Source organism: Neolamprologus multifasciatus, chromosome 2 (assembly GCF_963576455.1).
Source record: "Neolamprologus multifasciatus chromosome 2, fNeoMul1.2, whole genome shotgun sequence".
Classification (NCBI taxonomy): domain Eukaryota; kingdom Metazoa; phylum Chordata; class Actinopteri; order Cichliformes; family Cichlidae; genus Neolamprologus; species Neolamprologus multifasciatus.
The window spans coordinates 35980582-36007147 of NC_140440.1; the positions used below are offsets into that span (position 1 = coordinate 35980582).

The 26566-nt window shown below is 40.5% G+C and overlaps 1 protein-coding gene and 1 long non-coding RNA gene across 4 annotated transcripts in view; one reads left to right on the forward strand and one right to left on the reverse strand.

Moving 5' to 3' along the window:
* The window catches only part of gfra4b (GDNF family receptor alpha 4b), a 64019-nt gene extending 55490 nt beyond the window's left edge, over positions 1-8529 (reverse strand). The window contains exons 1-2 of one of the 3 annotated variants that reach the window (XM_085131100.1): positions 6364-8529; positions 6089-6122 (exon numbers count right to left, since the gene is read on the reverse strand). In XM_085131100.1, coding sequence (XP_084987226.1) covers positions 6089-6122; positions 6364-6402 — 73 coding nt within the window. In that variant the 5' untranslated portion in view covers positions 6403-8529. Of the gene's footprint in view, positions 1-1117; positions 1908-6088; positions 6123-6363 lie in introns of those variants that run through there. The other 2 variants (XM_085131115.1, XM_085131107.1) reach the window with 2 other exon arrangements.
* LOC146524987 (uncharacterized) overlaps positions 1-26566 on the forward strand; it is a 358835-nt gene that overhangs the window by 189547 nt on the left and 142722 nt on the right. The gene's annotated exons all lie outside the window — the stretch shown is intronic.

Below are 26566 nucleotides of genomic sequence, written 5' to 3' on the forward strand. Positions count from 1 at the left end.
AATCTTAACATGAATATGCAGGTTTGTGAAATGAAATATAAATGGGGAGTTGCTACAAGGCATATGGTCACATCTCTGTCTTCAGTTATCCATTACCAGCCAGATCATGCCAGAATAAAGTGCTTTCATCACACGTCAATATGGAGAGAAAAGCTGACTCAAAAAGCAAACTGCTTTCCCATTCAGCATTTCTTACTGGCATCTTCTTTCATTTCTCTAAGGAAGACGTCCAATGTGGATATTAATAATGAATAAAGGAGTTGGATACAGTGCTTTTTACTGTCTTTGTTAAGCAGGAAACCTGGTGCCAATTAAAATGGGCATGATGCTGCCTTGTGTTGCAGCCATCAGTGGGTATAATCATAACAGTTAACACTGTGGCAGCAGGACATTTGTGTATAATGACAAAGAGACACTGAGACCCAACATCAAGCTGCTCTTCTCTTTGAAGACAGTGGACTGTTACCACAAAAATAAATAAATAAATAAAAATCAATATTCCAGCTCCATTCAATTACACAGAGGGCAGGTACCTCACAGCAATGACTGATGTACTGCTGCTGATGGTCACTTTTAGAGGCTTTACTTGAAAAGAGAAAGAAGAAATTCTGCTATTTAAAGTTTGAAAATTATATTTATTTTGACTGATTTAACGTTTTTTCAGTATATGAACACACGTCACGTGGATGTGTATCATGGTGTATTTCGTATAAATGCAGAAGTTAAGGCAAAGACACACATCGATACCTGTAGTGGGAAAATGCACCTACACAAAAGCATCCATGCACGGACGCTCACAAATAAGCACGTGCACGTAGGCATATCCGCTTTGCATCGCCGACCACACAGACTGAGGAATACCGCTAATTTATCATTGTCGTCCTTGAGTTATTGATTAATTAAATGCCATTTTACGGGAAGATTTGAAATACAGCTGTGATCATACAGTCAAGCTAAAGGCTCGAGGAAGGGGGCGACCGATAAACTCCTTCCAACTTAATTTCATCAGCTTTTTGCGATCAAAACCCGAACCGTGATTGTTTTACTTTGTTTCCCGGCGAGGACAGGTGACATTGGTTAATCGGTGCTCTAATAGAAAAGACAAGTTTTTACTCACCCAAAGTTATAAGATGAAAGAGATAAAGTCCCCACAGATCCATCTCCGTTTGAAATGTGAATTTCTGGTTATGCGTCGGAGCTACACCTACAGCAGGATAATTACACGGTAAGAATGAAGTGCCCCTTTACGCATTTGGAGATCATTATTTGCGCAAAGAGAACAACCTCTTGAAAAATCCTCAAATCGTCTTTTTCTAGTTGTCCCTGTCTTTTTTGTCTTACAATCCCATCAGTTACTTCCAAGTCGCTGTTAGAGTCGCGCTTTTGCGCAAAGGCAGAGCCATGCGTAATATTGTGAGGGGAAGTTGTCCTGTGCGTTGTACGGTCCGGTATTGTCAGAGAGCCTTCTGTTGCACGTCGAGGTGGTCACACAGGTCCTCGAGTCCGCTGCTGGAGAGATGCAGAGTGCTGGGGAGAACCACCGCCAAAGACGGGGGGGTGGGGAGGAGGGGGGCTGTTTGTGTAGGAAGGGACATTTTAAACCGCATGCTTACGTGGTCAGTGCTTAGCGGTGAAAACGAGACGTTAATTCACAGAAACACTATAATGTTATGACTCAGAGGACCTACAGTGTGGCGAAAGTAGTTAACTGTGTGATACTATTGAGCATCTCGTGTTTTCCTTTTAGTTTCTGATTTTCTAACCCAAATAAATGCAGAATATTTCAAGCAGTTGACTCTATACTTTTAACTTTAATCGCTACCTGAATTCCATGAAACATTAAGAGATAAAGAGCTCCTTTTTTATGAATCCTACTGTTCACCTCCCTGTCCTTTCTCATCACCTCAGTGTCAAACACCTGCCATTCAAATTGCTTATATAATGAAAAGTATGAGATTTTGCAGCCAGAGTTAATAGAAAGAAACGTAAAAAGAAAAGTAAATTGTTAGTTTGAACTGAAATAGAGTGTTTGAGCTCCCCAAATGTTGAATGCATGTATTTTCTTGGAGGTGGGGGGGGGTTAAAGAAGCCAAACAAAAGGTTAATAACAAAACAGACTCTCAAAAAAGGCATTTGGGACATTCTCAACCAGAAGTCTGTTTGATTAGGCGTCTTTGTACGAGCTCTAACAGTTGAAATATGCTAACCTAACATCATTATTAGAAGATATGGATGAGATAGTTAATATAGACACATAAGATGAATACGAGATACCATCTGATGGCTGAAGACAGAAAATCGTTTTTTCTAATCACAGGACAAACCTGGATACCAGTGTGAAAGTCACATGTTTCAAATATTAATACACGGCAGTCTTATCAAACGATAAGTTTTCTCTTTATAGTTTGATAAGAACCTTTCATGCTTGCCCCCTACAGAGAGGTGCATGCAGCTCCCGGTCAGCACTGACAGCCAGACCTACAATGCTCAATTTTCAGAGCTGTTCACTGTTTTGAAACAGACAGTTATTGATTCTTCAGTGTTAAGAATTCAACTTTGGCACCATCTGTTCATTTTATGGTTCAGAGGCCCTTTTTGTTCGAAGAGAACATCAGTAGACCAGGATGTGCATTTAGAGTTTGTTGACTGACCACTTTAGTGCATCTCCAAAACGGCAGCAACAAAGAGTTTCCAGATGATCCATGCAAACAAAGCTGGTGAGGAGCAGATAACAAAAGAGTCGCAGTATTGGATCAGCCAGACTCAGTGTGGATGCTTTACTGTAACTTGTGCACGTGTTTGTGTCTGTAAAGCAACCAAGGGTCCAAAAGGATGATCCAGCTGTGTATGAAAGACAGGATGAAGACCTCGGCAGGGCCATTTCCGCCTGTTAGTATTCTCGTTACTGCCTGTGGCTGCTGTGCTTCAATGGACTTACATGAGCCAGCAACATTAATTTAAACATTTTCAGAGTCTTAGTTGTTTCAACTTTTTATTTTTTGCTGAAGTCTCACATCGGAAAAACTGTAACTGTAAAAAGTCTTTATGCCTCAACGATTGTAGTTCCCTAACAAGTTTGCAGTGAGGATATCTGGAACAATACATTAACTTTTCCACTGGGAGTCCTTAAACATGGGAAGATGGGCTCTGAAACTAATTTCTGAATCTTTAAAGAGCAGCTCAGTGCCATGGGGATTTCTTCATACATATTTGCGATGTGCATCGGCATTTGTAATTCAAATTAACATTAAATTTGGAAGAATGAAAAAGTAAATGTTTTTGGAAGAATTAGAGAGAAAATGTCTGTTTTCTCATAACCCATTATTCTCCGGCTCCTTCCAAGTCCATCGTGGATTCAGAAAGGTCTGTTTTATGCTCAAATTAGGGAATGTTGACCAAACGTGATCCTAATCGCCTCTGCTAGGATTCTCTCGTAGATGGACCTGCCTGGTAAACATGATTATGTTGCCCTTTAGAGACTAAGTTACTGCCAGTAGATCCAGCATTTCTTACTTCTTAACGATCTTTCAGTTTGGAGAGGAGGTGCCATTTAAAGGTGGGAGATGGACAGCTCTCAGCTTTTGCTTCAGGCGAAGGTTCATTGATTTCCTATCCTTGTGACACAGAGCAGTGAGGACAACATTAATGAGGGATTAGTTATTGTACCCATAATCGCTGGTGTTAAAATCACCAAACTGGGTGATGAAAAGAGGCTTTGTAAAGATTTCTTGAAACCATTTAGCAGCGATATTCACTGTAGGCTGATTTCTGCTTGAAAAATCAAAGCATTATATCCTCATTGTCTTTTACTTTAGAGTGTCCTATTTGATGGATACTTTTATTTGTTTAGTTAATTGTTTTTCTGTGACATTGTTTGTAGTTTGGTTTTATTGCTGATGACAGTCCGACAGTGAGGCAGCATGTACAACAAAGGAAGAATACACCAAACTGTCCCCAGGAGCATCTATCATAACGCGAAACCAGGAGTTCAAAAAGTAAAGAAAGGCCTACAGCTGATACAAGAAAAACAAATAAAAACTTGACAGTGTGAAAGAATTATTTCACTACTCATAGAATTTAAAAAGCTGCATTAAAATGCTTTAGTTTAGCTTAGAGAAATGTCCTCTTCATCCATTCTCTTCCACTTATTCATCTCTGGGTGATGGGATGTAGCTGGAGCCCATCCCAGGTGCAAAGGAGCAAGAAGTACATCCTGGACAGATCACCAGTCTGTCGCAGGGTTTTCTAGTAGCCGAAAACTAAAATTTGGATAGAAGAGCGAGAGATTGGTGCATGGATTTGTCTAGTGGTATATTGATGCAGACAACAGGTGAGGAAGACTCCTGACATAATGATTTTTGGGTAAATCATAGAGCAGCCATAGACTTCCTCTGGAGATGTCCGACTTCTCTGTTGGAGCGGGGTGGAGAGCTTGATCATGCCAGGGGGGATTAGGGGTGCAAGTTAATCTGCTTCAGGCATCTGATCAGGACGTCTCCTGGGCACTTCAGGCACGTGAACGTCTGGGTGTCTGTCCTGGATGAGTTGGAGGAGGTTGCCGGGGATTAGGATGGATCAGTTTTTCATGCAGACAATTATACCCAATCATATTATACAAGTCAATGGTGAGCCATGAATTTGTTCATATGAGGGTATGTACTCTAACATATACAGCTGGTTGGATATAGTTATCTTCATTAATGTTAGTTCCCCAAACACTATACTCCAATAAGGAAAGAGTATTTGAAATGACTTAAATGTGATTTATTGAGATAAAGAATGAATCATTGTATTTGGTGTTTAGACTCCAGTGACAGCAGAATCCCAGCAGTGACTGGATTAAGAACAGGACCCACCAGAGTCTAGATGCTGGTGGAGGTGAAGATGGAGATCTGAGTCACATGAATGTGGTAAAGGGGGTGAGTGGGGGGTGGATAGCGTCGCAAAAGAGTCTGCCAGAGCACGCATCGTGCAGGATGACCCAGGAAAAAGGCTGACAAGAAGAAGATGGGAACAGAGTAAAGATGTCAGGATTGAGATTAACATGTGAAAGGGGCAGCACGGTGGTTAGCACTGTTGCTGCACAGCAAGAAGGTCCTGAGTTCAATTCAAACATCAGGTCTTTCTGTGTGGAGTTTGCATGTTCTCCCCGTGTTTGTGTGGGTTCCCTCCGGGTACTCCAGCTTCCTCCCACCGTCCAAAGACATGCAGCTTGTGGGGATAGGTTAATTGGATAATCCAAATTGCCACTAGGTGTGAATGTGCGAGTGAATGTGAGTGTGAATGGTTGTCTGTCCCTGTGTGTTGGCCCTGCGACAGACTGGCGACCTGTCAAGGGTGTACCCCACCTCTCGCCCTATGACAGCTGGGATAGGCTCCAGCGCCCCCCGCGACCCTGAAAAGGATAAGCGAATGGATGGATGAACATGTGAAAGTGTTTTTTGAAACAAGAGCAGCAGACAAACACTCAGGAAGCAGATCAGTGATTACACATCTACCTTCTTGAACTTACACACAAGCGTCATTAGCTTAGCCCGCCATTTACAGTCGTTCACACATGTGCGCTCTAAGTAGTCACCACAACAGCAACCTCTACCCCCCCCAGACCATACTAAGGATAAAGTAGCTAAGTGAAGAGCCACAAGACAACGACTGAATTGAAACATTATATAAAATACAATAATGTTTCAATAGTGACTTTGCTATTAATTACTGCCAGTTTGTTTTCAGTTATGTTGATATTGTACTCATCACCTCTCTTGTATACCCGTTACCATAATATGAGATCAGACCTTTCTGTCCTTGAGAAGAAGCTTTAACTGCCATTTGTTCTCTGTTGTAAACAAATGACACTCACTTGAACCTGTAGCAGGGTGGATCGTCCACCACAGCAAACAATGCTTTCAATTTAATTTTGTTACTTTGTTGCCCAAGTTGAAGATTTTTGTTCTCCTCTGCTGCTGATCGTCTGACTTTTCCCAGCAGCAAAATGTGCTCAGCAAGAACTTAAGCATTACTTTAGCTTTTCTCTTGTATTCATGTCTAACATATTTGGGTTATTTACAGTTGTGATCAGAAGTTTACTTACACTCATTACATCTTCCACGCAGCACCTTCACTGTCTGCAATGATAAAGGATTAAGCCACAATCAATACATTAATTGGTGCCTGCTGATACAATGAAATAATAAACAAATAAACAGCCACACCCATTAAAATTATCATCAGCTATTCGCTGCCAAGTTAAACCAGTTTTAAAACAAATTAAAATAGCCAGCAGTGTACAAGGACCTCGGCCTCAGAGATCCACCCCCTCAGCAGCAGCTTGGCAAGCTGTAAATGAAAACAGGACGTCATAGTTACCTGTGTCCAGGTAACTAAAATAAGTATCGTAATCAACATCCAAGAGGTGGGAGCCCACTACAAGTTTCCACAGGGGTGCAAATAACTTTAAACCTCTACCAAACTCTACCAGAACTCAAGCAGAACGGTTTCTGTGACCTACAGAACAGAAGGCTACGCAATCCACACCAAGCTATCATAGACAAGTTAAAAAGGCCAAATAGCACAGACCAGGTATTCACACAGCTCCAGGTTCACACAACAGATGGACTAACTACCTGCACCTGTGCTTATAAAAGAGAACAACCTAGCCCCGCCTACCAGGGGCGCTTCCCAGACTCAGCTGTCACATAAACATAAGTTCAAACTTCAGCACCCAAGTCTTCTTTTCTAAAAGTCAGTAAAGATGCAGACTGTGCAATCGTTCCACCCTGGAGAAAGAACAGTTAGCATGGTATTTATGTTCATGACGAGCGTAAACAAACTGTTAACCACAACATACAAACACAATAAATAACAACACTTGTTTTAAGGAGGACGGTGGGTTAGAACTGCAAGCAAAAGCTCATGTTTAGTGTTCAATAATGGGGATGGCGTGTATTTCAACTCTCTGCACCTTCAAACAGTCACAGCGTTAAAAGGATCTCATACATGCAGCTCCCAGGACAGTGACATCATGTCTGTACTTGAGTGCAAACAGAACAGTAGCTGTTCTCTGTGAACGCTTGAGACATTTGCTTTCTCTCACTCTTTTTTTGCATCTTAATGAACTAAGGACAGATTTGAAACAGCTGAGACGTCTTCTGTTAAATAACAGAATTGTGTTCCTCTGTTAAAGAAGTGTAATGTGATTTATTAAAGCTTAAACTTTGCACCATACAATTTTATTGTCCTGTTAAACATGCAAGGAAATTTAGGAGTATGTAGTCACAACGATCTGGCACGCGTGTCACCAATACCATGCCAAACAGAGTGATGCTCAATTGGTGCCAGACTGCATGGCGAACATTTGCACAGACGGTGACTTTGTTACCTCTCACTAGAACAGATGGTGTGTCTCGTGCATGGTGTGTGGAAGGTTACTCCTCTCTAGTTGTGTCTTAAACTTCATGTGGACCACACAGGTGCAGACACACACACACACACTTGCAGAGACAGAAGAGAGAGGGCACTATTGAATTAATTAATCAGTAAGTGATACAAAGGTAATAGTTCTCTAATGCATCAGTGAAGACTGAAGTATTTACCCTGACAAGTTTATTTAGAATATACAGCACGCTTACTGAGTCTTTTCTCATACTTTAAACCCTCTTTTCCACCTCGGAGTTCAGCCATTATCACTCATGTAATCAAAGATTAGTAGAGCGAAAAGATCAAGTTACACTGGCAGTGACAGATTCATGAGTTCTTGCTTTCTCAGTACAGGCTATCTATCTGTGGGGTGGGTTTAAAGGGGTGATAAGGTTATCCGAGAACATCTATCACCAATTTCCTGACACTCCCGGTGGCCAAAAATAATCAGATGGCACCTGGATCAACAGCTCTGTGCTTTAAGTTCCACAACTCGTCTCTCAGGATTTTGTAAATGTGTGAGTATTCACACCAAAATAAGTGGGCCAGTCCAAGTTTTCTGCTTGTATATAGATGTGTCTCTTTGGTCTTTATCACAGATATCTCTATGAGATGTTTGTAGGAAGAGATGCTGCTGTTGAAAAAAGAGGTTAGTCATGATGTTTTATTGCTGAATTGTAAAAGACTTCCTCTTTCCCTCCAGCTTCACAGGTTTCAGGTGATTATAATCTTCTACAGCTAATCACTGCGTACTAATAACAGTACAATTTTGACTAACTTTATTTGTGATGCTTTAGAATCAACAGATTAATTTGACATATCATTATTAATCCACGTGTTCATCGTTCTTGTTAAAACTACGCTCTGACCTGGTAAAGTCATGCAGGATGCTACAGTTTAGTAGTACGTCTATTTAAACTGACTTCCTTTATGCTACCACATCTGGACGACGTGTTGTTCCACTGTTTTTCAGCTGCTGCGTTTACTGTGTTAAAGGGTTTTCAGTCATGATGCAACAATGGTGCTACTGCACTATGAAGCCCATTATTTCCAGTGGCTTCCGCTACAAAACGTTGCCGCTTCACCGAGCAAAGCGCACATACACTGCAGTCAAAGTTCATTTATTTTGAACTATAATCTACCCATGCTGTGATAAACACCCGCGGGACCGACAGAAACAAGCATCCAGTCAGGCAAGGACGACAAAATGTGAGTGTGTCATTCTGAATTCCCTGAATTGACCCCAGTCTGTACTTGGATCTATCCTGAAAACTTGGTATACAGGTGTGTGTGTTTTAGTCTGGTAGGTGGTTTAAGGTAGACTACCAACAGCTTGTGTAACTGTGTAAGCTCCACCCAATCTCTCTATAGAGTATATAGTAGTTTCCCAAATTTAGTTAAAAAGTTAATGAGCTACAAAAGTTTTCATTTCAGTGAAATAGTCCCACAAGAAACTTTTAGATCTCCACCTTGTTGGAGTTGGTTAATATAATGATGATGAAGTGTTATTGTGGGATAATATCTATAATATCTATGCTCAGCCTGCACTTAATGTCTATCACAGTTAAACGATGTGTGCATCTTAAATTATAAACTAAAGGATCACCTATAGCTTCATGCTGATCATTCAAATCACAAGTTAGCACTTCTTTAAATGCTATTTTTAAAAGTCTGAGAACAGAACAGAAGAAAAAGTTCTTCACAAATGAGAAGAAAATCTACCAAACATTATATGTGATGCAATGCAATTACACACAATAGATCTTTAGTTTAAACAAAGAAGAAGTTACAGTCTGAGACGAGAGTGATCAAGCTTGTGTTCGTGTTAGACTCTTGGAATTTGTTTAGATTGAAAACAGATCATTAGTTTCGAACATCTGCATAGAGCAGTTGCTTTTGCGTATTTAACCCCCGCCAACACACAGGGGTACGCAGGCAAACACACGCAAGATTTAACATTTAGTGCCTAAACCCGAACATAGATTTTTAATGCCTAAACCTGACCAAGTGTTAACAGAAAAGATAAAGTAAAAAACAACAACAACAAGTGTGCAAAAGAAAAACTCCCCACAATGCTTGTTTCGTTGTGCCATCTGTCAGCCCTCCTACCTCATAATGTGAGCTTTAATGGGTTTTTGTTCTTCCTCGTGTTTGAACATCTGCACAGAGATGGTATCCCTGTGTGTCAGAAAATACGGGTTTCATTAAAATACGATGAAGAGGGATTCCTCAGCAACTACCAGAACATAACAAATCAAGAGTGAGAATATAGTTTAACAATGGATGTGTTCATCTGATCGTTGAATACCTGAGGAACAGCTGTATGCTCCTCACAGCCCAGAAAACTATTTGAGCTCACTAGGTTGTAAGAAACTGACCTTATCATTATTATTATTGTTTATTTACAATGACTACATCACATAAGCTGCATATACGACATGACTAATGCTACATTAAAGCATTGGGCATTTCACTGTGTGGTGGTGTAACGGTTAGCACTTTGGCCTCATAGTGAGAGGTTTAACCACCACGTCAGCTGGCGTTTGTATGCTCACCTCATGCTTGCGTGGGTTTCTGCTGGATATGCTCAATTCCCCATAGAATAAGTTGTAAAGTAGATAGATGAACGTGTGGATGGATTTCAGTTTGTGAGAATACAAATAAACTGGAATGAATTCTTGCAGCTCACTGGTTAAAATTAAATGGTTTCTATACTTGGTGGGGGACAGCCATCGAAACATACAGGATATGCATACAGTTACTAATGCTTTTAGGGGTTTTAGTAATTACATAAAAAACATAAAGTGGAGATCGTAATCAATATGCAGATTTAATCATTTAATGCTACTCTGACAGTAAAAGACTCTTTTCCACATGTCTGTGTTGTGACCTATGTTTCAACACTGACCTGACACCCATTCATTGACAGCCGTGTATATGGATCCTCTGGGAAAAACACAATTAGCCAAATTAGAAGGCAGCGTCTGGTGAGGGCAAAGGTCAAAATGGGAGCCAAAGCTGTTGTCCATAGTGGTTCTTAGCCAAACAGCTCAGCCAGCTCAATTACCTTTGCAGTTATCACACAGTAACCTCACATATAAACATCGGTTGTTATTTTCTGTTTATTCGTCACTCGCTAAACACCTACATACATCAACACATACCAGGATGTTCACGTGCCCAAATCTCTCTTTCAAACTTTATAATTGTCTTCATAGAACATTTTACATGATTTCCATAATGTATTCAGAAACCCTTTGAAGTCCTCGCTGCTTTCATTCCCCCTCAAACAAGCTGAAGTAACAGTTTACCTGTGTCTTTATTTAACAGGCTGCAGAGTGAAGCCACGTATCTGTCTTCAAGCAGGAAGAAATGAATTTACAATTTTTGATGAGCCCTGCATCTATGCAAGTAGTTATTCGTGAAATTATCTGTTTGGCTGTGCAGAGGGGGGGTGCAACTTTAAAAATCCAGACAGCAGTTTGCAAGCTGTTTTTGTGTTGTTGTTATACTGCTGCTGCTTGATTTGTATTAATAAGGAATGTAGCAGCTGCTTGTGAGAGGATTTGTTGGGAAGCTGTGGCAACATATGCGATAATAATTTGTATTTTTTTCACCATCTGTGGTGTATGTAAGGAGTATGACAGCTCTTACGTCAAGCAGTGATTCAATCTTTTGGCCCCAAGGTAACTCGATGTTATCCTTCAAGTCATGCAGTATTCAGCTCTGTATGACTTTCAGTACCTTGCATTCCTCATACTGGCCTGAGGTTTACATGAATATTGCATAGTACTATGCTCCATGGTAAAGTCCATGTTGTGTGCCGTGTATCCCATTACTTAATGAATTATAGATAGGGGTTATGGAAGAGGGATACCTCACATTTAGCGTGATCTCCATTGCTGATTTTAGGTCAAACAAAGATATTTGCCAAAAACAACAGTCGCATATAAAGAGTCTTTTTAATTGTGTTTGGTTTTTTAAGTTGTTCTTTTTTATTTTAAACTTTTTTACTGCTTAAGTAAAACTTGTTCCATCTTTATTGTTTTTTGTTCAACCTTCAAATCTAGCACTATGTATGCAGTGTACTGTTTACAATAATGGGCAAAGAAGAATCTCAGAATTCTTTAGACAGAGTAGGGCTCTGTTGGTTGGTAGGCAATATCAGGTAGGCAAACGTTCTTTAAATGTCATGCTCAAATTTATCATTATTATTATTATTATCATTTTTTAATTTGGAATCTTGTTGGTGTAAAGTTGGTAAAACATTCAGAAGAGTATTCACAGTTCTGAAAAAAATCTTTGGACCAGAAACCAAGAAGAACTTTTACCAGAATGATTGGAAGAGAAAAGTCTGGAAAAGAAGTGAAGCAGCTTGTGATCTAAAACATATCACATTGTCTTTCAAACACGGTGGAGACAATGTTATGACATGGACATGTATGGCTGCTAGTGGAACTGAATAGGAAGTGTTTATTGATGATGTGACTATTGATAACAGCAGGATTTCTGGAGTGTACAGGGCTGTCGTTTCAAATCATATTTGGGCAAATGCTGCAAAACCAGTTGGATAATGACCCAAAGCAAACTGCAAGGAGGCGAAGTGTCAACTCAAAGAAATTGGATATTCTTGAATGACCATGTGAATCACCACACTTACTGAAGACAAAAGTGAAGGCAAAGAGACAGAGAGGCTCACAAACAAGAAGCTAAAGGCGACTCCAGTAAAGCAGAGCATCTTCTTCATGTTCTTCTTGCAGCAACTCCCTTTAAAAGCATGCTCCTCTGTCACACTAACCTTCTGCATAACCTCCTTAACAACATGCATGAACCTCCTTTGAGGGACTCGCTTCCACCCAGTGTTGCCAACTTTGCGACTTTGTCGCTATATTTAGCGAGTTTTCAGACCCCCTAGCGACTTTTTTTCTAAAAAAAAAAAAAAGTCGCTAAAAAAAGACGTGAAAGCGCATATCGCTTTTACTCTCAACAAGCAGCGGGTGCTGTAACGCAGTCAGTTCTTCTTTTACTCTTATGCTGTTTTGTGGATCAGGTTTAAAACTACTTATAAACACACACACACAAAGTAACTCCACCAGAGTGCCTATTTCGGGTCACTTTTGCCGGTCCAAGCCGGGTAAAGGAGCAGGGTTGGAATTGTGACATTAAAAAAAAACAATAATTGCTAAAATAAATTTAATTTGTAGTTCTAAATAAACTCTAAATGCATTTAGGACGTTTTTTGCTCACTTTATGTCTCTTCCACGATGTTATTTCTTTCTCCAGCAGCGTAGGTTACAATTACATTAGCATGACCAATTATGCAAATTACGTGATGACGTCATTTAGCGACTTCTAGCGATTTTCCTTACTGAGGAGTTGGCAACCAGTGTTGCCAACTTAGCGACTTTGTCGCTATATTTAGCGAGTTTTCAGACCCCCTTAGCGACTTTTTTTCTAAAAAGTGACTAGCGACAAATCTGGCGACTTTTTCTGGTGTTATTGGAGACTTATTTATGACGACTTTTTGACGTGAAGCGCGTATCGCTTTTACTCTCAACAAGCAGCGGTGCTGCCTTGAGCACCTCACCCGTGCCAAAGCGCTCACAGGTGGAGGATAGTCCTCCCCCAGCTGCTATCAGGGCAGGAGACGTTCACACCTGTGTGTCCGAACTGCAAATGTATCGCGCATGAGCGAAGCCGCTGCTCCCACACTGACTGTAACGCAGTCAGTTCTTTTACTCTTATGCTGTTTTGTGGATCAGGTTTAAAACTACTTATAAACACACACACAGTAACTCCACCAGAGTGCCTATTTCGGGTCACTTTTGCCGGTCCAAGCCCGGGTAAAGGAGCAGGGTTGGAATTGTGACATTACAAAAAAACAATAATTGCCAAAATAAATTTAATTCGTAGTTCTAAATAAACTCTAAATGCATTTAGGACGTTTTTTTACTCACTTTATGTCTTTTCCACGATGTTATTTCTCTCTCCAACAATGTAGGTTACAATTATATTTAGCATGACCAATTATGCAAATTAGGCGATGATGTCATTTAGCGACTTCTAGCGACTTTTAGGACAACCAATAGCGATTTTCCTTCCTGAGGAGTTGGCAACACTGACGGCAACACTGCTTCCACCTCATTATGAATTGCAATGTTATCTGCAAGCATCACAATGTCAACTTCATGTCATCTAGTGTCTGGCCAGACCACATCTGTCAGCGTGTCCATCACCACCAAAACAAAAACAAGAGAGGGCTCAGACTCCATCCCTGATGTCAACCCACTCTTACCGCTCACCTCACCACCGTCTGGCAGCCACTTCTGTCGTGTACTCCAGGATTAGCTCTTGCACTCACACTACAGTCATCTGATTTCAGTTTGCGTGTCAAAGGAGGAAACAGTGAGGCAGTCCAGAGCATGTACATTTATTTTTACTGCTAAGAAGGACAAGATAAATAGTAAAGAGAAAAGGATAGGAAAAAACATCATTATGCTGCTAACACAACTTCGGCTCTTTGCTAGCGTCTGCCAAGACAGCATGCTAACGCTAAGCTAGCCAGAGTGAAAGCTGAGTGAGTGCCGACCGCAGCAGCCAAACCCTGAACTACAACAGGTGACAATCAGATCCAGTCAGGCTGCCTCCCTTTAAACCTGCTCGTGTTCCTAAACTACTTCTGACCTCTTGAATTATAACTAAACGTCTACACCACTTCAGTCACGTTTTATTTTTGATGAAGTGACAAAACTGTGGCAAAGCTGCAAAATGTGTGTCTTTGTCCACAAATTGTGGACCTAACTATGGTTATTAAACTTTGACCAGATTTACATCAGATCCGTCCAATCAGAACAGCAGGCAAAACTACAAAAAAGACAACTGAAGGTTATTCAGTATATGCAGCATTTTTATCAAAAGTAAGTTACTCTTAATTCAATTATCTTGGGTTATTATTTTCTCAACACTATAAGTGGTGAAGCTTTCAGAATTACTTCGATGCAATCAGCACAGCAATGATATCGGTCTAATATACATCTTTATTATGAAGGTAAGTTATTGTTTTTGCTATCGTTTTCATTATAAAATTCTCTGAACGCTATAAGTGGTGAAGCTCGTTATTAAGCTCCGATGTAAAATTCAGTACATTTACCGCATACACAGCAAAACTTACATAAATCGTTTAGAAACTTTAAATAAACGAGCTGTCAGTGACTACCACGAGAGAAGTTATGTCATGATTTTAGCTTAACTCTCTTCACAGCAGTGCTCTCATAAGCCGTCGTTGTAAAACTGCTCACATAATGTGCAGCAAGCATTATAAATAATAAGGCAATCTGCTGTAGGTGTCATCCCCTCCTGCTTTAATAAATAACTGTTGCAACTATGGGTCCCCAGATCTCATAGTGCTTGCACTTCATAGTTATACAGGAAATCACTGCAATATAACATGCTTTACACGTTTCCTTTTTTGCAAAGATGAGAAATTAAGAACTGTTGAGCTCTTCTTTGTCTTCCAGTATCCCTGAAGACATTTTTCTCTGGTGGTTCATCACATCAGCATGATATACTGCAAAGAATAAACAGCTGTTTATTCGGGCATTTTTGAAATTTATGCATACAGACAAAGATCAGAAAGTTATGAATGTTTCTTCACTGAAAGAGCAGAAAGATTAACTGATGTGTCAAAAACATACGTCAAAGCTGCTAACCTAAATCTGTAACCGTTCAAACAGGCAAACTTTTCAACAGTAGCAAGCTGTTACCAGTTGATATTTTTCACTGACTCTTTTCTTCATATAGTTTGGATTTTTTTTTTTTTCGGACCAAGTTCCTACTATTCATTATCAGAAAGCCTGTTTAAAAAGGTGTATAACTGCAGCTGACATTTGCCGCTGTTGACGTCACTTTTGTCATCCGAGGCAGACATACCAATTAATGAACAGCTCAAACCTCAGAGTACTTTTGTATTACAAAGTTCACTCACCTCCGCTTCCTTATCTAGGCTATATAGGCTCACTAAAACTATTCTTTTTCCTTCTCTTCTGACCTTTTCATCAGAAATGTGTAAACAAAGCAAACTTCTGGTAGCTTTCAAGTTTATTTCTGCACAAGAAGCAAGAGACAGTTTGCAGTGTTGTGGGGTTTAGTCATCTACTTGGAGAACTGCAGTCTAATACAGCCTAGTTGATACAGAATACTTGTTGAGCTGAAACGTGTTTTGAGTACGCCGTGGACTCTTCTGAGCAGAATATCCCTCACTACAGTAAAGACAGTCGACAGGTCAGTTCATGTTTCCTAGCTGTGTAAGGTTGAGGTCCACGGGGACATCAGCTGTGATTATGTAAATAAATTGAATTAAACTGAACTGAACTCACTGTACATTTAAAAATAGCAGCTATGCTTGAAGTACAAGAACGGCTAAAGTTGGATCAGGTATGATTTTGATTTTTTTTTTTTAATAAGAAGAGTCACAGTTTTTTTACATTTGTGATTATTACATTTCACACATATTTGCTTATCTGTCAAATGGAAGAAAAAATAGCCTGAATGAAACATTAAATTCAATATTGTTTATATTGCCACCAAATTGAAACAACAGTTGCCTGAAGGTGTTTGATATTCTAAGGTTAAGACCCTGCAATAACATAACCCCTGCAATCATATGACCTCCTATGAACAAGCATTTAGGCGACAATGGAAAGAAAAAACTCCCTTTAAACAGGAAGAAACCTGCAGCAGAACCAGGCTCAGGGAGGGAATTATTTTTTCTGGGAATCTTTTATATTTTATGCTTTTATTCATGGTTTCATTCATGCTTTCACTCTGAAAACGTCTTGGTAAGGTATAGGGACTGAAAAATGATTAGCTACAGCAAAACGTTGTTTCACTTAAAACACACTCGTGTTGACAAATGAAGGGCAGAGAGGGCCTGATCCTTCTCATCAGTGCATTAACCGGTGCATCAAGACACAGACACCAAAAGACACCGTGTTCATAAATGAGTGACGCCAGCTATTTTGACAGAACTGCACTAATGGATGCCCTGGGAGTGAGAATGGGCTCGAACGACAGCTAATCTATGGTGTATGCAACCAAATATGATCCTGGTCTTAGAGAGCTCTCTCAGCGTTGGCCTGATGACACCAAAAGCTTCCACAGAGAAAACAACCGACCAATATCTGAGGTTTGAGGAAGTCCAGCTGTCGCTCTATAAGCAGGTTCTAACCATTTACCATCATCCATCATGGTCTTAAATCGATTCCCATGAAGGTAGAGTAATTATGATCTGGCATTTATTCATTTTAAACAAATTTCATGAAGATTTTAGATGTGAAACTTTTAATGAGTCAGTGGTTACACTTGGTAAAAGCATGTTTTAAACCCTGGCTGTATGACTTAAAGGACTCGCACATAGCAGCCAAGGTGAGTGAGTTAGGTGGGAAAACACTTTCTGTCCATGATTATCTCCAACTTTAGAAAAACCGGTAAGTAAAATGGTAAATGGCCTGTATTTGTATAGCGCTTTTCTAGTCCTTAAGGACCCCAAAGCTTCACACTACATTCAGTCATTCACACATTCACGATGGCAGCTACATTGTAGCCACAGCGCACTGACAGAGGCGAGGCTGCCAGACACTGGCGCCACCGGGCCCTCTGACCACCACCAGTAGGCAAACATGGGGTTAGTATCTTGCCCAAGGATATTTGGAGGCAGGAGGCAGCCTGGGATCGAACCACCGACCTTCTGATTAGTGGCTGACCTGCTCTGCCACCTGAGCTACAGCCACCCCTAAAAGCTAAGAACTTGTAAAAATTCATTCATTAATTTCTTTTCACCTTCACAGAGTGAAGCACAGAGATGCTCGTTACAAGTGCTGAAAAATAGCTGCACAATCAAAGCTGATTGAGATAATTACGCAATAACCATTAGCTGGAGTAATAACTGGTCTCATTATGCTGTTGAGAACTGAAAGAAGGCTGGTGACTGCAATGGGTCAAACCAAATTACTGCTATTTTACTTTTTATATATAAAACCCAGCAAAGTTTAAAATGAAAGGGGGAAAAATCCATACCACACTTTTTTCCACTTGTAAAAATTAATAACTTCCTTTTTCCACAGTGTTGCTCATTAGCTTGTGTGATGAATAAAAAGGCTTAACTAAATCTGAATCATTTGCTTTATTAAATTTCATGTTCAATTTCTCCAAGCCTCGTTAGTTACATACTCTTAACTCCTGAGTGAGTATGAGTGTAGGCAAAGCCCTTTAAGTTTTTATTTTCCTGTGCAGCTTGTGAGCCCCTGAGGATTTTCTCATCTTAAATTCATAGTGATGTTACAGATAGATCACCGAGGGAAATCAATGCAAAGTCCCAGTTAATCACAGAAAACCCCAGCGTTTGGTTTGATCTGAGACTGGATCTGTTTCCTAACTGTGCTATACGAGTATGAGTTACAGGGTGTAGGCTACCCCCACCCCACACTGTTCTACTATCTAAAGAAATACATGCCCTGTTCATGATAAAACATAGTGATTGAAACCATATGTGTTAAGGCATTTCTTATGATACAACCATTCTGCAATACACTGCACAAATGCAGAGTTATTCAAGTCCATAGGAAATGTGCCCTTGTGTCCTCAGCCAGAGTGAATGGGAAGATTCAGGATCCACTGGGCTGGAGAAGGACTACATCCCACAGGGTCCCGTGGGGAGAAAGACACAGATGCAGCATTGATCCTGCTGAAAAGCACTGAATGGCTGGAAGCTTGAGTAAGTGTCAGGTTTCCCAAACGGAAACACCAAGCTAGGCTGGGAGGAAGATCAGAGCTATGAATGTAAAATTTGCAGATTAGCCTGGAGCATGTGAAATTAGCAGAACTAATGTGTGCTATGTGCCAATAGTTTACATATTTTTTCTTTTTTTTTTACCATGTGGTCCTGTGTCCTGAGTGTTTTGTGCAATAGCCGACAATTCTTTTTTTTCTTTTTTTGAAAAATGTTGGGTAACATTTTGTTTTTCGATTTTTCACTATTATTTAACAGAACAAAGACAAGTAGCTCCAATTTAGCTGTTAGGATTTAATATTTTATACATAATTTAATTTCACTGTAAATAAATAACTATTAATTAACTGCTTGTTGATATCAATCAGTTAATTGATTAATTGTCTCAGCACTAAAGACGATTGAGATCTTGTATTTAATTCTACTTGGGCTCTAAAAGTAATCACCATTATGTATCCTGGCCTTTTTAGCCAAGATAATCACACCATAAATTGTTTTTATATCAGCACTTACCTTCAGCCATCGCTATAAAGGACAAACCAGAAGGCAGATACCGCAAATTGATATGGACAAAATGAGGAACCTTCACAGTGGTCATCCAGTGGAAACAGTAACCACACATGAGAGGACCCTCTGTGGACAAGACAGGATGCTGCACTGTAGAGGAAACAAAACAATCTCACCCCTGCTGCTCTTTGATTTGCGCAGCGTGAAATCACAGCCCTGTTTGTATGAACAGGAGCCGTGGCCACCCATCAGGTAGTCGCTGTGGAGAGAGGTCCAAGAGGCCCTCATGAATTAAGGGAACATTCATAACGTCTCCAGGGAGGTCTTCTGATTGCCTGCAGCACTACTAATTGATTTAGTGCAAGGTCGCAGCCTGAGTGACGGAGGGCAAAGGGAGGAATTTCCTGTTTCTGCATCTATAATTCAGTGGCTTCCTGTGTATGTCAGAGAGAGTGCTATTGTATGAAAACACATTTAGTAATTCACATATGCCTCACATATATCTATAGATAGAGACACAGTATCCACCTTTAACTGAATTAGAAGTATATATATATCAGCGTCTTGATGCATTCTCAATCATCCAGGAAAATAAATCTCCAAAAGTTGATTCTGTTCATCTGGACGTCCCAGAAAACGCTACGTCCAGATGAACAGAATCAACTTTTGGAGATATATATGTCAGCATTTCTGATGCTGTAAATCTGAGATTACCTGCAGCCCTGTCACCTTCACCTTCGGCCATCATGTACCAAATATTTTATCATTAGATACTATCCAAAAGCTGCCCCAGAGGCAGTTTTTGTTCGTCCTGCAATACCTTTTGAATTTCTTCACAGTGTATTTAGTGGCGACTTCTGTAGAGTACACAAATGTGATCTGTTAAGTTACATGCAGGTGACATACGTTTAAAGTGACATGAAAGAAACACAGAGAATGTAACATCACATTTGCAGGCGGATGATGAAATAAACCTTACATATAGGAAAATTACAAGAATTTTAATTTAGATAGATAGCTAGATCGATAGATAGATAGATAGCTCGATAGCTCAATAGATAGCTCGATAGATAGCTCAATAGATAGCTCGATCGATAGATAGATAGATAGCTCGATAGATAGCTCGATAGATAGATAGCTCGATAGATAGCTAGCTCGATAGATAGATAGATAGATAGATAGATAGATAGATAGATAGCTCGATAGATAGCTAGCTCGATAGATAGATAGATAGATAGATAGATAGATAGATAGATAGATAGATAGATAGATAGATAGATAGCTCGATCGATAGATAGCTAGCTCGATAGATAGCTAGATAGATAGATAGATAGATAGATAGATAGATAGCTCGATAGCTCGATAGATAGATAGCTCGATAGATAGATAGATAGCTCGATAGATAGATAGCTCGATAGATAGCTCGATAGATAGATAGATAGATAGATAGATAGATAGATAGATAGGTAGCTCGATAGCTAGCTCGATAGATAGCTAGCTCGATAGATAGCTAGCTCGATAGATAGATAGATAGATAGATAGATAGATAGATCGATAGATAGATAGATCGATAGATAGCTCGATAGCTCGATAGCTCGATAGATAGATAGATAGATAGATAGATAGATAGATAGATAGATAGATAGATAGATAGATAGATAGCTCGATAGCTAGATAGCTAGATAGATAGATAGATAGATAGATAGATAGATAACTGAATTTGCCATGTATTAACAATAACCACTACTAGTGGTGTATTGTTCTGCAGCGATCATGTGCATCATTGCAGAGCAGATGGATTGCTAACATGGTCTGTTGTTAATATTCGCTTTCGAAGTTTAAATGCATTAACCCTGCTCATCAACAATAGTGGGGGATGTTTTGTTTGTGGGAGCTGGTCTGTTAACTGAAGTTGTGTTGCATGGTGTGCAAGCTGTCCAAGTCAGCAGTCTGCCAACACTCCCCACTGCGCTGTCTCTTTGAAGGTCTGGTGGATTTCCCTCTGGTGTCTCAAGACTCTTCTACTAGCCACACAAACAGAGCGCCAGCTTCATGAGAGAGGCCTTTGTTTTTGTTCTTTTCCTCTACAATGCTTGAGCCGTCCTATTAGATTTGAACAAACACTGCAGTGTTTGAAAAATCTGTGATACAATTCCTTCAGTTAGAAGATGAAGATGGTCCATCATCTGAAACATGGAGCGGGGCTATTTTCATCCGAGGTATTTTAATGGCTAAAAAGTGTCTTCACAAATCCCACAAGCAATTAAGCTTCAACAGAAATTGCCTATATGAACCTAAAACCAATTTCAGGGTGCATATTAGTGTCCTTTTTCAAAAGACAGAAAGCAGCCCTTACTTTAACTTACTGAATATGTCAAACAATTTGAGTTTGAGAGCACCTCGGCTGGATCTACGATGGCCCTTAACTCCCCAGTATCTGAAATAACACCAAGCTGTTTTTGTGGAACTAGAGGAGAGAGAGAAAGAAAGGGTTCACTTTATTAGCCCTGAGCTAGAGGTCCATATCAACATGCAGACCCTTCACCAAGAAAAAAGGAAAGAGTGGATCAACACTGGATTTCAGAAAGCCTGAAGCAATCTTGTTTCTCTTACTCAACCACACAGCGTGCCCCACTGGCACCACCCCCACATCCTCCCCTAAAATTGATTCCCCATCACATTTAAGAGAAACATCTGTCACTTCAGGGGCCTTCCTTCCATGTCACACTAAAGAGGTTTATGTTAACAAAATGCTAAATGCCTCCTGAGGAACCACAGCAGAATTACAGTGTAGGGTGTGGGATTTGTTGGGTGGATCACCTACCACGGAGTTTCAGGCCTTAATCACATTTCCAGCTTGCGCTCGGATCCAACTTTCCATCCTGGTGGATTTTGCACCCTTAAGCTCAATCATGAAACTTTTTGGAATAGTCTGCTTCCAGTAAACACAGGCTTTCAGAGGCATTTCCATCTGGAGAATAAGACATTTACGGCATCTTAGTATAAACAGAAACACCTGATGCAGCAACTGATCTGTGCTCGACTTGTTTGTGCAAGATTGTGATGTGAACACTGAGTCATCTGGGAAATCCTGACTGGTTTGGGGACACCGGTGCACGTTTTGAGCTTTGAACATGCTCTTAGTCGTTTTTCTTTTTTATCCGTTCATTTCATTAACAAACATTAGATGTAATGGAAAACTGGTGCTAGATAAAAACTTATTGTTTGTTCCAGACGTGGCGTTGCTTAGTAATTAGATTATGTCCTGAGGTGATATTGATGCCTAAGAATAACTCCTCCAATAAAAGTCTCCCCCGTCTTGCACAAGGCTTATGATGTGAAATAAATTTGAAAGGTATCAAGAATATTTAATGTCAAATCCACCTGAAAAACAAATCCAAAAGTGTAGTTTTGCATACAAAATGCGGTCTGTGTACTGTACGTTTTAAAATTACAAATGCAATTATTGGTGAATATAACACACGTGTATGAAGAAAATAGTTGCTGGATTATTTCACCCTGAAATCATACTGAAGGGGCTTCACAAGACCAAGCCTCTTATGGGCTCTTTTTATGTGTAATCAATGGAAATTGTGAGGACTTCAAATAATGACCCCCACCCCCCTACACCCCTGACCCATATGCTGGTCACAGCATGTCCCCGGGCTCAATGGTAATGAAGGGGGGAGGATGGGTGGGCTCACTTTCACTTTTTCAGGCCATTTCATTTGGGAGAGAGTCATTAAATTTATAACTAACGTCCTATTTTCTTTAAGTTGAAACATGGAGATCAAGCATCTTAACAGACTCACTTTGACAGGGTTCTGCAGACGTTTTCATCTGAGATGTCTGGAAAGACAAAAGTACATTTGGTCAAAAGAATTTAGGCTCTTAAAAATGATAATTTCACCTATACTGTATACTGTGTGTCCGTTACATATTTACATCAATGGTTTCACACAGATCTCAGCAAAAAAAAGCAGCTATAACAATTTGATATTCTCGTGTATCTGCTTGTTGTGAATGCTGCTGTTTATCTCCATCATCTTTGGTAAAACTGAGTGAAACTGGCTGAATAACAGAATTGTCTGATCTCATTCAAGTCCAATTTTCTATGAAAGTTTCCCTTGTAATTGGTTCACAAATGTGACCTTTTTCATGATGAACAGTCCATCAACCAGCTGCCCACAGGATGTGAGAGAAGCCCTTGATATTGGGAAGTGTCTTATCTAGACAAGCCATCTTACTACCATGCTTATGGTTCTGACTTGCGAGAATAAGCTGCACATAATTGAATTTTGTTGCTGCTTTTGCATCGCAGACTTTGAAATGCCACAGCCAAAAGAAAGTATTAGCCTCATCCTGCAACGATGTGTTGAATGTCCTACAAGAGATATGAAAATAAGATAAGATGAGATAAAGCTGAATAGCCAGTGTGTTTCAAATGCCTCATTTGCACTACATGAGTCAGACCATGTTTGGGCTCAGTGGGAATGTCTGGTTTGACCTTAGAGAAAGAATGCACCCAGGCATTCACAGTTGACCTCTTTCACATATAGCACAATGATCTTTTTTTTTTTAATTGTCCGAGTCTTAATCTTGCAGGAACTATAAATATAAAATTCACCTCCTATTAGCCTCAAACCCGGAGAGTAAAAAGAACAAAACAACAATGGTTTGCTGTGCTTGGAAAATTGTCCAGAACAAAATATTACATGAAGTCTTCGCACCACTTCATCAACTTATGCAGACCCTGCAAACACGGCTGAAACAGCAACGTTATCTCTGTATGATGTTAGGAACTGAACTGTAAATGGATGGATATTGTTCCCATGTATAAAGTTTTTGATCCAGAGTGGGAGGTCTGGGGTTTGATCGCCTGTGGAGCGCAGAGTCTTTTGATGTTTTTACTGATTTCATTTGATTCTTATCAATAAACGTTAAATTCCTCAACACAAACCTTTTTTTTGAGCTTTCTCAACCACAACTAGACGTCCATAAAACACCTCCAGGAAACAGTCATTCAACCTCAAAATATGTGCGGTGTAGTTTTCTGTTAGGAAGAAATACAAAAATCTGACAACCACATTAGCAACCCAATAGAGATTGACAGACCACGTGACTTTCGCGCATTGCATGCCGGTAACTCGTGGCAAAACAATCAAAGTACCGCATCAAACGCAAGCATTTGCAGCACCGCAAAACGTTCATTCTCTGGTTCCAGTACCTTCTTGCTTTTTCTTTGCCCCCCCCCCAAAAAAAAAAAAAAAGTTATGTACAAAACGAAGGAGAACAATGCCGGTCCGTACAAAGACAGACTTGATGAAAAGGCAAAGAAAAGATACGAGGAAAAAAATCAAAGGAGTGAAAGGGTCAGACCCTTAGAGCACACAGAGGGACAAAAGACGTGCTGCCCAACTTTCACTACGCTCATATTTATAATTATACGGTTCTTGGAGTGAGTGCATACACTCATGAAGTTTAGTAACTTCAGGTCACTGCAACAAGCCCCGGTACACTTTACCGACGGATGGGTACAGGACCTTGAAATGCACCGTGTAGAACGAAAGACCATCGTACGTATCATAAGTTTACCAGTCTCACAAATCGTCTTCATAAATACACAGTCGTTAACCGTTTACTAATAGGACCTTTGAGCTCAACGGTAATTAATTAGTAGTGGAAATAATTTCTGGTTCGCATTACAGAAATGTAGCAGTGACAATAATATTGTATGCTGTAATCGTACTGGGCAATTAGTGATAGCATAGCGCCACAATTTCTGTTCAGCGCCAGACTTGCTTGTAACCTATATCACCAATTATGTTATGAAAAATGACGTATTGACTACTACAAAACACTGACCTTTGTGGAAATGCTTGGAGCAGACTAACCTGTGAGCTGGAGTGTTCTGGGACGTTGTATTTGGTCTTTGAATGGCTGCAATCCAGGCCATCCGTCAACTCTTTTTACTTCAGAAACATGGCTCGAATAATTTCTCTTCAACGACGTAATCCGATAAAAAAAAAAACCGATCTCTTTACCCGTCGGCTTCCCGTGGCTGTCATGCGACCGGCTATTGCAGTTAATAATACAACAGCTTCTTGACAGTTTTTTGTGTTTCTTTTTATCGCTGTGTAACTGATTTCAATTGAAAGCCTGCGTGCGCTAGTACCTCTTGCCACGAGTTCCCAGAAGTCTTTGCGGTTTTACCCTCGAATGACGTCACATTTTCAATCTCTATAAGCAGTGTTGGGGTGTAACGGAATACATGTACCGCCGTTACATATTTAAAATATAAAATATGAGTAACTGTATTCCGTTACAGTTACCGTTTAAAAAGGTGGTATTTAGAATACAGTTACTTTGTTGAAATAAATGGATTACACGGCGGTACTTCCCTGTTTCATATTGTGGCGGGTCAGGACTGTTTGGGTTTTGTTTGACAGCTACGTTCTGTTGTTCCAGGCAGCGTTACGGTTGCCATGGTTACAGGGTGGCGCTCTCTCTGCGTGTTTCCTGGGTGAGAGAGGCCTTTTTGTTGTTGTTGTGCTAAGCTAACAGGCAGAATGCTACAGGTATAGCTCTAAAGAATGTAGCATCATGGGCAGTGTAGTCCGTGCTGCAGGGAGAATGGACTGCCATACCCGTTATGTGTCTGTGAGCGAAGGAGGGAAAAAAAGGAAAAGTACGAGCTGTCATCGAGCAGAAACGGGAGCTGGAAGCATGTAAATATAATAATAACCACTGCAGCCAAGAAGAGAGCCTGACGAGCCCAGCTGTAAGTAAGCTAGCTATTAAGACTCGACTGTACACCGTGTTCGTGTTTTCCTCTGAAACAATAAGTTCTGTTGGAGCAGCCTTTCAACGCCTCTCTGTGTCTCTGCTAGCAAAGTTGACCCAGACAACAAAGTAAAGCTAGTTTTCAGAGCCGACACAGAACCCACCGTATTAGCCAGAGGTCCCTTTACTACGGTTCGGAGCCGCGGACCTTCAGTAACAGTAATAAATCACAGCAATAGTACATTCATGTAGTTGTAAACAGCATGATAATATATTAAGTAATCCAAAGTATTCAGAATACGTTACTCTCATTGAGTAACGTAACGGAATACGTTACAGAATACATTTTGGGGCATGTAATCTGTAATCTGTAATGGAATACATTTTAAAAGTAACCTTCCCAACACTGCTTACACATACTGCTGCTAGTGTCTGTACCTGACATCATCAAGTTTGGGCACAGTAACAGTACTAAAATTACCACACACAATATATTAACAAATAAATAAAATGACTTATTAGTTTCTTTGAAATATCTGTTTAAGTTTGTGCTCTCTTGGGGGTGGGGTGGCTTAGGCTTCTTCATCATGTGGTGGGGGCTCTGCCGGGTTTCGGGCGGTCCTCAGAGATCTGGGGTGGCTGGCCTCTAGCAGGGTCAGCTGCCCGCTGCCTCTGCTCTCCTGACACCCCTCCCCGTCAGAGCTCCGTCCGGGGCCTCCCTCTTCCCACGGCTAGGGTGGACACTTGGTTGTCATCGGGATACGTGGCCTCAGATCAGTGGATCAGTGGATCCCCGGGGTCTCCGGGGTCTTTCGATGTCTGCTGCTGGCTCTTGGGGGGGGGGGGGGGGGGGGGGGGGGGGGCATTATTGCAAACTCTCACCCTCATTTTTCAAGTACACTCTATGCCAAACACTAACACACAGAGTGAGAGAGAAACAAACACAGCAAAACTGCATATTTGTTGGTTCACCTTCCTCTGCTTAGCCCCCCCTCCCCTCTTTTCTCCCCTGCTTTCTTCTCTTATCTTTCACCATTCTGACCTTTAACCCCTGTCTCCATCAGGATAACATCCACA